Consider the following 12,518-nt stretch of genomic DNA (forward strand, 5'->3'; position numbering starts at 1 on the left):
GTCTCCCATGCTCTCCAAATCACTCCCCCCTGCAGCCAAAGCTACCGGTTCTTATAGTGAGATTAACCAACTATTAATTATCTAGTCAACCCCTCGGTCACATTCTTCAGGGGTTTACTAAAGATGCGTGACTGTCAGCTAATTCAATAATCAGTTGCTGACAGTCACACATTTTTACGAGTTCCCCTGCATCCTGACAAAATGTGTAAAACATGTATTATTTAAAAACATTTTCAAACTTAAGCAATCTTGCAGCCAATGTTGGTTGAACGTGTATGTTCTTTTGCTACTTATAACTGTGAACACGCTGTAAATAACATAGCCCTTCTCGAAGTTCCCTGTTCAATTTAATCTTCTGACATACCTTCATTGCTCATTTCTTGTAAAGACGCTGACATATCTGATTTTTTTTCATCGCAGTTTTCTTTTAAAACCTCTCCAATCACATGAAAAGAATTTGTTATTTCCTCATCTTGGTTTGACAAGTTTTCAGACTGTCTGGAAACGAATAGACATCGAACTGATAAAGCAGTGAAATTGGTGGGCTATGGGATTTGTAGTTTTTAAATGGGTGATTAACAGTGGGCAGTGGACACCAATAAACGACACTCCCAGAGTACATTACGATTGAGCTATAAGAGTTTAAATCCGACTGTGATTTTTTATTTTTTTTGGTCAACCTTTAGGAATTTCTAGTCGCACACGTGCGCCTAAATTAAAATGTACGTTCGCACAAGCATTTTTTTTGTCTCATATGCAGAAACTCTTGGGACATTTTCATCTGGGCTACTGGACGACACAGAAGATTCTTCCCATCAGCTGAAACAAAAACTGTTGTATGCTTATATGCTAGTGCTTGTTCTGATTTGTCCTGAGATCCACCAAAAATCACGATCCAGCCACCACTGCCCTACTATATTAATGATATATACATATTTCTACTGTAGTGTACAATGAGCAGCATGTGTAATTATTTCTGAATGGTAAATCATTTGACAGAATGAGATTTCTGGCTAGGTTTTACAATGAGTGAAAATCTGTACCACACTAAAGGTTTCAGAAGCCAGGTGAGGAGCTCCAGTTGGGGGTTGGTAGTTAATCTCCTGAGCAGCTGGAAATAATCAGTACCCAGGAGAGACAGAAAGTCAACACTTTACCACAGTCCCCCTGGGAACAGTCGTAAAATATGTAAAACAATGACCATGAATGAAGTGTCTAAAACAAAAAAAGGTTATATATTGTTTTTGTTGCAATTCTTTTTACTAAAATAAAACAAACTTTACAAAATAGAACACACTATCAAATTTAGTTTACCTCAACATGATGACAATTCATCACAACCCTCCAAACACGTGCATATCAGTATTTTAAGGTATAATTAGCAATTGATTTTGCAAATGTCTTTAAGATGAAATCCACACATTTATGATTGCATTAACCAGTACTCATTATCGCACAATTGAATTCATTACCCTAAACAGTGACACATGTAATTTTGTATACAAGGAGTTTCATGTTTAAAAATTATAACTAGATGGTCATTAATTGGTGAAAGAGTTCAGTTCTAGTTTAGGTCAAATAATAAAATAAGCTTAGACTGCAATGAGTACCACACAACCAAGACTGACAGAGTTAGTGGTCCACTTAAATTATGTAAACATAGTACATGAGCTGCAATGTAGAATATGGTTCCTTCAGTTCAGGAATAGAAACAAGGAACTCAATTCATAAATCTATCTCAATAAGGTATATACACTTGGTAAAGAATACATCAAAACGTCATTGATATGTCTGAGTATTTTTATTTTACTCATTTAATTTAAAATTAAGCCACACTCATAATATTCACCACAGACATTTGATTAAAACACATGGACTCATTTCTATTTTATTTGTGACCTTTAATGCAATGATGAGATAATATCAATCTTAAATGCCTTCATACTTGAGGAGATTAAAGTGATATCAGGGATTTATCTGCAAGGCTACTTTACTGCTTATTTATGGACAAGATAAAATACTACATAAGAAAGCGGAGATGGTCAAGATATTGAAATTTCAAATTATTTGGGCTTTCATACTTATGTAGTCTTCTGGTGATGTCTGGTCTATCAAGTAAGGATAATTGGTTCATTTTCCACTATCTGCCAAGTGGTTTTGTACTTCATGCAACTGTAGGTGTGTGCATACACAGCAGATATGTAAATGCACAAACACAGATTTGGGAAATGCAATATTTGAAACAAAATTATGGATTTTAAACATCAGTTACCACACAACGGCCCTTCATCCGACCCATCTGGACAGTCAATCTTCCCACTGCAGATTTGCCCTGGCTGTAGGCATATGGTGGTGTCATTAGCACAGGGGTATTTTGGTGGCTTACAGGCTAAATTCTCACAGCTTTCTTCGTCTGAGAGGTCTTCACAGTCATTGTCTCCATCGCACACCCAATTTTTACTGATGCACTTCCCTTAAAAAAAGAAGAAGAAACACCAAACTGGAAAGTGAGCATAACTACACAGTATAACACACAACAGGACTGTTTAAAGTTGGTAGTTGGTTCACTGTCAAACTGGCCCAAAAGTAGGTCAGCCTAAGCACTAAGTGAAATTGGACAAAAGTCCCCTGGGACATAAGTGAAATTGGACACAAGTCCACTTGGACAACGGTGAAATCAGAGGTAGGTCTAGTTGGCACACTGACCAATAGTAATCACAATCAGAATCAGAATTTCACTTACCTTTACTGATACAGCAAGCAAATGAAAAGTGACAGAATTCTCCATTATTCTACATGTGCGAGATTTAATTTAAATTCTCCCCAATTGAGAATGTCTAATTACTCTCCCTCACCGCAGCAATTCCCCACAACAGCTCAGGAGAATCCTCCAATGCCACAACCTAGCCATTTGCCTGCTTTATATTCAGGAACATGAGAGCAAATGTCAGTTAGCTACTGTCATCTGTGAGGACAAAGGAGAGGCCTTCAGGTGTCTGCTTCAGTTCACCGGGTGCCTGGCCCGGAGGCTCCACTGTATCACGAGGAGGAGAAGCAGTCCCTGATGATATTGCCTCCCTAACTCAACATTGTTTGACTCACCTTGCACACAACGCAGCCTTTAGCAGATGAGCTACTTGAGGACCCAATTGCACTCTTAACAAGGTCTAAATAAGCTTTTTACTTGAATTACACACAAGGTTCCTACAGCAACAGGAGTGTGTGGTATATAAAACAAATGCAAAAAATAAACTGAATTCATATACTGTAATACACGTTTATGTTACTCTTCAAACATAGTAAGTTGTTTATACTACACAGCTACAGTATATGTATCCAAATATATAATACACTCTTCTTGCGTTGCATGCTCTTATCAGCATATAGACAGCAGAACTGACATGTGTTAGTAACATTATTAATGACATTATACAGATGAAAACAAATTCACTGAAGTAATAAAGAGTACTTACACTTTGACTGTTTTCCCAACAAAGCCAATCTAGAAACCTATTAGAATAGGAGCTATTTATATGTGGAGGATGGACGGTCTTTTATTAAAACCTTAATAGCAAATGGGTGTACTAAACACACTTTGAAGATGCTGAGCTACTGTAAAAGCTGATTAAACCCATTCATTCCAAATGAAAATAAAACCTACACATGAAGAAGCAGCATTAACAAAGAACGTAATATATCAACTGCCCTAGTAAAGCTATTACACAATGAACTAGTTAGGCAACAGAGACTATTAGCCTTATTTCCTGTGAAAGACCCAAATACAACATTTCGAGTATATAATGAGTCCACAAACGATGTTCAAGTAATACCAATCAGACGACTAATTCTTAACTAGTATGCTTTTATGTGGTTGTTTCATATGGTTTTCAAAGTTTAATGCAATTTAAAAAAAAATGTCAGTATGTTTTTGACAGCATTCTAGTGCTTCTTAAATTAGCCAAAAGTTTGGTTTTACTTTAGAACTTCTATAAGAAACTGTTGCTCTAATAACTTGTAGAGGGTGGACAGGGCACCATATTGAGAAAATATCCAGTTGCAACCCATGAGCCCAGCAGACCTTCTCCATAGACTGAAATTTAAAATTATTTCATGGGCTTAAATGTGGCTTTTATTTAGCATTTTATTAGAAAGTTCCCCTTTACAGTTCCCAAACAAAAGGCTGCACATTTCACAGCTCATGTCAATTAAAAAAGCTTATTTTGTATTAACATAAAACAGAAGGCGAAAAGACACTTATGAAACCAAAAATGTATTTACAGCCCACAAGCTGATTTTGTGTTTTTATTTTTAACAGTTTGGCAAACAATACATAATTTGATCTCCCAAGAAAAAATGCAGCCTGTTATGTGCTGAAACAGACAATTGTTTCGAAAAAAAGTAATTCAAGCACATGGCTATAGATACAACCTTCTTCTGTTATTGAGCAATGTTACTGAGCTGGCATAGAAATGAATGTGCAGCAGCACTGCCATTGTTTCACTACCATAATTAATACAGAGAAAGAGAACATACTATTGGCAAATATAAACATGAAGAAAGACTTCAATCCTATGTAAAAGAAACTGATAGGGCTCTGTAAATTGGCCTTATCCCAAGGTAAATTGTTGCTATTAGCAAAGCAGTTCCAAGGATCAACTTTAATCTGTTTTATTGATGGAGCAGGCCATAGCATAAATCTGCTAACTTGATTTTCTATGGGCTCTAATGAAAAGGAGATGTATGCTGCCTGACTGTTTTCTAGCATGCTCTGAAATACTAATGCTATTAATAAAATAAAAAAAAAACTGAAGAAAGTAACACATCCCTAGCTCCATATATATACAATGGAATGGCTCTAAACCAAGAGAACGTGTGCTCTTAGGGACATCTGGAAGCTTGTGGGTCTGCTGTTAGGTGCAAGCTGCTGGAAGGCCCCTTCCAACAGCTTGAAAGTGAAGGCATTAGAGAAAGTGTTTTGATGATCAAAAAGGCACGAAATAATAAATAAAACAAATAATACAGTGTTTTAATGGGTAAACCCTGTATAATGCTCTGTGTGGATATACGCAAAACTGCTATTATCATGTTTTGAAAATTATTTTTAATTAAACACACCAACACTTTGACAGCTATTGTAAATTTGACTTGGAATCACTTCTGCTTAAATGCTTTCAAACAATAGTTTCAAAAAAGTATGCCAATTTGAAACTTAGTTAGGATTTTGTTTGATAAACTTGGTTTCATACAAAGTCAAATAAATCTGCATTTTGGTAATAACCAAATATATTATAATACATAATATAATACATTAAAAAGTGTCCAAAAAAAATACCAATTTGAGATTGAATCCTTAGTAATTTTATATACTGCCTATCAATTAACTGGGCTCCAAGAAAATTATTGAATTATTATGTCAAACTCATGACATGATTTATTGATCTTGACAATTTTATTATTTTTGCCCCTGTCCAAATTAACCATGCTACCACTCCTAAGCTGATGACACCCAGCTCTACCTAAAACTAGACCCTGGATGTCCCTCTGCCATGGTCCAGCTCTCAGCTTGCATCCATTGAGGCCTGGATGTCTGCCAATTTTCTTCAGCTCAATACCAACAGATCTGAATTTCTTCTAGTAGGTTCAACTCAAGAATCTCAATATTGCTGCCTTGAACCTAGGAAACTGCCTGCTGCTGCCTTCCCCCACTGTACGAAGCCTTGTTGTACTTCTGCATAGTAACCTGTCCTTTGATGCCCAAATCTTCTCTGTCGTCAAATCCTCCTTCTACCACCTCCGAAACATCTCAAAGGTCTGTCCCTACCTTTCCCTCCTGGATGCAGAGATACTCTGTCATGCATTCTTCTCCTCTCGAATCGACTACTGCAACTCTCTCTAGGTGGTCTCTCGTCACGCGCCATAAACAGACTGCAGTTTGTTCAAAATGCCGCTGCTAGGATCCTTACCAGATGTAAAAAACATGATCACATTACCCGCTGTCTTGCCCAGTTCCACTGGCTACCTGTTAAGTTCAGGATTACTTTCAAAATTCTCCTGCTCGCCTACAAGGCCCTCCATCACACAGGTCCAGAGTATCTCACCAACCTGCTGACCCGCTATGTACTTGCTCACAAGTTGAGGTCCTCTGACTCAGGCTTGCTTGTTATGCCCAAGCAAAAGCGCGCCACACTCAGAGAGTGCTCTTTTAGATTCATGGCCTCGACTCTCTAGCACTCTCTCCCATCTTTAGTGCGTGCATCTCCCACTATCGCTCGCTTCAAATTAACTCTCAAGACCCACTTGTTCTCTCTTGCTTTTAATGCTCTCTAAGCCTGGCATCTGTTATTAGCTGTTGTCTAAATTGCTATTTCAGTTTTTTCACTCCATCTTATTCGTATAATTCTGCTTGACACACGCATCCACAATGTTTAGAATTCACATCCTAGCCTTTTATTTAATGTAGTATGCCTATATTTATTGCATTTGCATTGTTTTTTTACTGTTGTATTTAATGTACTATGCCCTGTATTTCCCTGTATTTAACATATTATGCATTGTTCCTCACTATCTTACACTTTGTGATGGTGGTGCACTATGAAAGGCGCTATATAAAATACATATTGATTGATTTATTGATTGGTCATGTATTAGCTACATGAAATCCACAAAAAAAAAAAAAAAAACTATAACAGAATAATATCAATAAAATGCATAGTACGTTTGCAAAGACATTCTGCACGCTCAGTAATTCAAATGTATAGAGTGTACCCAGTTGCATATACTTTCATAATTCTGTTATGAGGCCTATGACCCCTCTCGCTAGCATTATTGTCCAGTTTCTATTAGTTTTGCAAATTAGCCCTATGGATGGGTTTCTATATTGTTGAAATTTTGCATTTTTGAGAAACTGGACAACCTATCATTGTTTTGTTTAAAGGTTTAACAGACATTAAGGACATGATATTTATGAGCACCACTAGAGGTAAAACAAAATAGTTGCAGATAGAGAACAGTGTAAAATATTCTATCAATGGCATCATTATTGAAGTTTGACCTCTGTCCATATATTTCATACCTGTGAAGGCGTTTATTATGTTATCTTCCAATTTTACTACTCCTGTGCCTGGAGAAAAATCAGACAAGATCGGGCTCTTGGTAGCCCCAAATTGGCCCAGTTGAGCCTGGTTCTGGTCCAGCTCCTGGTCAGCCAGCCTTGGGAGCTGCCTGCACATCGTGACCTGCTCAGCCTGTGACATCCCGACCCAACAAACCTAGAGCTGTGGGTCTGGCCACTGAGCAGCTGCAACTAATGTAATGTTGGTGCCGAGTTAATATTACACACAAAGTCGCCCGGTGCAAGGCTGGGAACCACGTGGAACGGGGTCGATGGCTGATCGGGGACCGATCTCGGTTCCGATTGGGGTGTTCTTGGTAACAAGTGTAAAAACACTAGTACCGACGATAAATAGCCAGGCTATGCAGGCAGAAAAGGAGTGCTTGGTGCTCAACACAGACTAGGGGCCAACCGAGGGGCTTCGAGTCGATCAGTATGGGCTTAGTGCCAAGCTGTGGAGGTAAATGGTGGTGCACAAAAAAGTGAATGTTCTACGGAGGCAACTTGGCAAGAATGCATAGCTTGCACCAGCGATTTGATGCAGGGGCTGAGATCTGCCAGCTGACTAGCTCCTACTAGCAGCCTTCGCTAAAGTGATGCTGAATCAGCTGCTCACTAAAGCGGCATAAGACACTGGCGAGATGTTCTCATTGGCTGTAGTCGACTCCAGTCAACACAGCTATAGAGTGTAGCTGTAAACAGCCTTTAACACTAACAAGTTTCTTGTCCTAAAGTGCAAAGATGCTGGCTGACCAGAGTTAGGCAGCTGCAAGTGGAGACTGTCTATGAGCAGAGGCTTTGTAGCCTAGAAACAGGCCGCTTCCGTGCTGGAACAATCTCCCTAGATCAGGGGTGTCAAACTCCAGTCCTCGAGGTGCCGCAGGGTCTTCTGGTTTTCATCCCAACTTAAGCTCAATTATTTATTGAATTTGACATATTTAATATTTTTCAAGGTCTTTTACAGTTGATGGTTTTAAAAACACACTTGATTCAAGGTACACTACCTATGAAACATTTTGAGGCCTGAAGAGAAGTGTTAAATGTGTCCAGTTAATCAAATAATTAGATCAATTAAGTAATTGAGAGCTTTGATATATAGTAATTGGGATATATATATATATATATATATATATATATATATATATATATATATATATATATACACACATACTAGAAGTGTGAATATTTTTCCTGAAGGAAGTAAGGCGAGAAGTAGAACAATGTGACTTATTGCACAAAACAACCGTGGCGGTCAGCACTGGCTTCCTTCTCAGGGCTGAAGATAAAAATTGCTGCCGATCCCTTCTGCTTGCGGCACTTTATCCCCTCCGGTACAGGGACTCTGTGCCTGACGCAGAGGGGGCTCTTTGAGCAGCTTTGTCATATGTGCTGTGGTAAAACAGGCTACACAGAGATATATCCCAATCGGTAATGGGATATTATTTCATACTTGAAAGGCTATTATTTGTGAATTCAGCTTCATCTGCCAGTGGATCCAGATGGACTTCAAAAAATATTTTCATTCCTCTTCCTTTTAGCTGCCAAACTGCTCTTCCAAGAACAGCACATATGTCTAATTTTGCTTGGTGAAACACAATAAGGAAGTGACTTTCCCCTGGGTAATGCAATATCTAAATTCTAGTTTCCCTACTTTGCTAGAGATGCTATGAGCTTCAAGCACAAGGCAGTTGTTTTCCTTCTTTGGTTACAGAGAAAGCTGTTGCCTCCTCAAATAGGTGCTACCACCTTCCTGCTTTCAGGTCAGTTGACTCCTCCTAACTGTGGAGCACGTAGACACTTTATTTCAGACAGACTGTAATCATAGTGTTAAAAAACAAAACAAAAAAAAAACAGTAATCAGTGTAACAAGTGGTTGTGAGGGAATGAAGGAAATGCCATAACTTAAAACTAAACTGTACTCATATTTGGCAGCTGTTATTTGGATTATTGAACAAGACAGGACCAAGTACATTTCTACCTGGTCTCAGTAGAAATCTCAGTCCAAAACCATGGGCATTCTATTCCACTACAGCAGTGCTTCTCAACCTTTTTCAATGTGGGGACCACCTTGGTGTTTTGAATTTTTCCCACGGACCACAACAGCATTTTGAAACTCATTTTTATGTGTATATATATAAGTACATGTAGAAAGTAAAGTATTTATATTATTATTATTTATTTCTTAGCAGACGCCCTTATCCAGGGCAACTTACAGTTACCTAACTTAATGAGATCCCTGGGCTTGAATCATTGCTACCAGTTCATCAAGCAATCATTTTGCGCATTGAAAGTTGCTGATGGCAAAGTACCCATTTCTTTAGTTTAATTTATTTTTTTCACATTCTGAATGCTGTGTAGATAAATGGCATCTCAATTTTGCAGGTTTAAGAGTTTATTTTGACAAAAATGATTGGAGAGTGTAAAGGATGTTTTACATAGCACTTCTGGTGGGCTCTGATGTGACCATTAAAACAGGCTTGCTGGCACACAGTCGATAGGATTTAGTCATTCCAATGGAATATTGGAATATTGAACAAAGTGTGCTACTTCATGTGGAGCGAAAAGGCTGGGACAGCCAGATCATTAATTTTTTTTTTCCTGAACAGTGAAAACAAGCAGTAGAATGAGCAGATTAGAAAAATGTACAATAATGCTAGATGTATTGTTTTAAATAATGCTGATTAAAAAGACAAATTTGCCTTCATAATGTGTAACAGTTATTTAGTTAGTATTTGTTCCACATAAGAAAGCTGTTTCAGTTAATAGCGGCTTTGAAGGCGATGTTGGTATTGCATCAAAGGGAGCTGTAATATATATAAATTTATAAGCACACCTGTAATAAAAGAAAACAGATAATGGGGGAAAATGCAGACTACATACATATCTTATAATGATATATAATGTGGTTAAAACGTTTTGTTGTGTTGCTTAGTAATATATACAGTATAGTGTGGTTGTGTAGAAATAAGTTTATGCAAGAACTTGTGATAGAAGAATGATAGAATAATCGCACAAAGAGTTCTAATCTAATATGTTTGGGTGATCTCTGTGATTTGTATAACCTGAATAATGATATTATATGAAGTTTGATGTTAACAAAGTATTAGATTTACAATGTTGAACTAACACACTGGAATGTGGCCAAGGGTCAGCAGCCCTGTTTTCAGAGAAGTGCATGAGTCAGCAACATGAGAATAGGACACTGTCTCAAATGATAATATTTTGAGACAGCGATAGTTCCTCTTTTCTCCCCAGTCACTTAGCTAATATTCTTGTATTGGGAGAATCAACTTTGTGGGACCTCACAGACACTCTCTCCCTAGCAACTAGAAAAATCAACCAATCAGAAAAGTCGGTAGACAACAGTATCAAGAATACCACAAGGTTGGTTTGAGCTGACTGAGGAGGATAGGAATTACCACAAGTCATGAACTCTGTGCAAAAACTGATTATATAAGGAACTGTTTGACTGTATTTTGAGCTTTCTTTGCGGTTGCTTGCAGAGCCTGTGTTACTTTGTTGAATGCTCCAGTCTGCAGACTAATAAAATGTGAGTTGCTCCGACTTGTCTCTGTCTCAATCGTTCTCTCGGTACGGGACCGGTGCCTGCTCGGTTGTATGCAGAAAATTCCACCACAAACTGCTTAACCACATTTTGGGAGTTTACCTGTAGTAGCAGACCACCTGTAGTTTACTGCTCTAGAGGAATTTAGTGTTTCAAATGCTGAAAAAATTGATAGTCCCAGAGAAGGAGTGAATGCTCTTGTGTGTACTCCTCAATGACCATGACATCTGATACTCAAAAAGTATATTTACAGTGCTGAAAACCATTGTTTCTTTGTGTATTTAATATCAGTTACAGTTGTTTCTTTCAAACAATAGAATATTGAAAATACAGAAATGACTGAAGTTGATGCAGCAGCAGCAAGAGGTCTGAACTCACACTGTAAGCCTTAAATTACATAAAAAGGCAGCTTTGACCATTTTTTTTTCATTACATTATTTTAGAAATGTGATTGTGCTGTCCAGTAACATATTCACATCTTTAATGCACCTGAATGGGTGTCACTAACAACACGATTACCTTTTTACCATGCTGACCTTGTATTTTTTTTCTCATCTGTTTGGTTTGGCCAAACTCACTGGGGTTTGGGTCACCTCTTGTCAAAAGAATGCATTAATAGGTATTGAATGTAATAAGTTAACTATTGCTATTTTTTATGCTTTAAAAAAATTTACACAGCCACACAAAATGTACTAAAATACAACTTTATAAGAGAATGAATGATAGTCATCTGTACCTGATACTTTGCAGGTGAATTTAGATTTGGGGTCACACATTCTCCTGGTTCCTTCACAGTTCCTTTCATCACTGCCATCCTCGCAGTCCTTGTCACCATCACAGTGCCAGCGTTCAGGAACACAAGTCCCGTCAGTATGACAATAAAATTCCTCGCTGTTACAGTCGCCTAGGGGATGCATAGCTGTGAATAAAACAAGTTACCAATTACGGCAAACTCAGCATATCTGTGAGCAGAAGACCATTTGGGTCGAAGCTGCTCACTCTTGCGAGGCACTCATTTCCATACTGGGAAATGTAACTCTTCAATCACTCGTCATAAAAGCAAAGCATGTCAAGACTTCCAGGCCTTTAGATGTATCTCAGTTTAGTAGGCTAAAGCAGATACCAAATGTTGAAGAATTCTGGTTACAAATCTCCATTATGGTTGTCATTTAATACTGATGTCAAGGGCTGACATTTCAATTTAAGGCCTGTGTTATCTCGCTACTGCTTGGCTGTTCATATAATAGCATTTGCATATGAGGGTTTCCTTTTCCCCAGTGAGAGAAAGATCAGTGATGACAGTGTCTGCATTTTTTTACAAGGCAAATGAACTACTGGGATAAAACACTGTAAAAAAAAAAAAAAAAACAGTCAATTAGACAAAAATATGAAATTCTTAGCACTATTCATAGTAATAATGAATAAAGTTCAGTTACAACTTTATTTTGACGACAGAAGGGATCTTATACTGTACATGATTTTTTTTAAGATGCTTGTATCTTATACCTATCAACTTATACGATACTCAGATATTACACTTAAAATGCTAATGCTTTACAAGACAAACTGACTGATAGAACATGTTTAACATAGGTCAGAAATTTGTATAATTTAGAACCTAACACACCATGGATGCAAAAATGACTAATGTACCAGAAGCTGGCTTTTATAGAAATCCTGAACATTACGCAAGCTTTTCATTTTCTAGAAAAAAAAAGGTAAAGAAAAAAAATTGCTCTTCCTTTATTTTTCTTTCTTTCTAACTGACTGAATAATGTGAAATGTGCAAACCATACCATGGTAGGGTATTCCACATTAGATAACTCTGGAGAGAATAGACTA

General features: G+C 37.7%; 1 protein-coding gene across 8 annotated transcripts in view; it reads right to left on the minus strand.

The window, feature by feature from the left end:
• Window positions 1-12,518, minus strand: part of LOC117408938 (low-density lipoprotein receptor-related protein 1B-like) — a 340,463-nt gene that overhangs the window by 146,805 nt on the left and 181,140 nt on the right. For all 8 annotated transcript variants that reach the window (XM_034014443.3, XM_034014419.3, XM_059032361.1 and 5 more), the window contains exons 21-22: window positions 11,413-11,595; window positions 2,273-2,473 (exon numbers count right to left, since the gene is read on the minus strand). In XM_034014443.3, coding sequence (XP_033870334.3) covers window positions 2,273-2,473; window positions 11,413-11,595 — 384 coding nt within the window. The remainder of the gene's footprint in view (window positions 1-2,272; window positions 2,474-11,412; window positions 11,596-12,518) is intronic.

The sequence above is a fragment of the Acipenser ruthenus genome, chromosome 10, assembly GCF_902713425.1.
Source record: "Acipenser ruthenus chromosome 10, fAciRut3.2 maternal haplotype, whole genome shotgun sequence".
NCBI lineage: Eukaryota > Metazoa > Chordata > Actinopteri > Acipenseriformes > Acipenseridae > Acipenser > Acipenser ruthenus.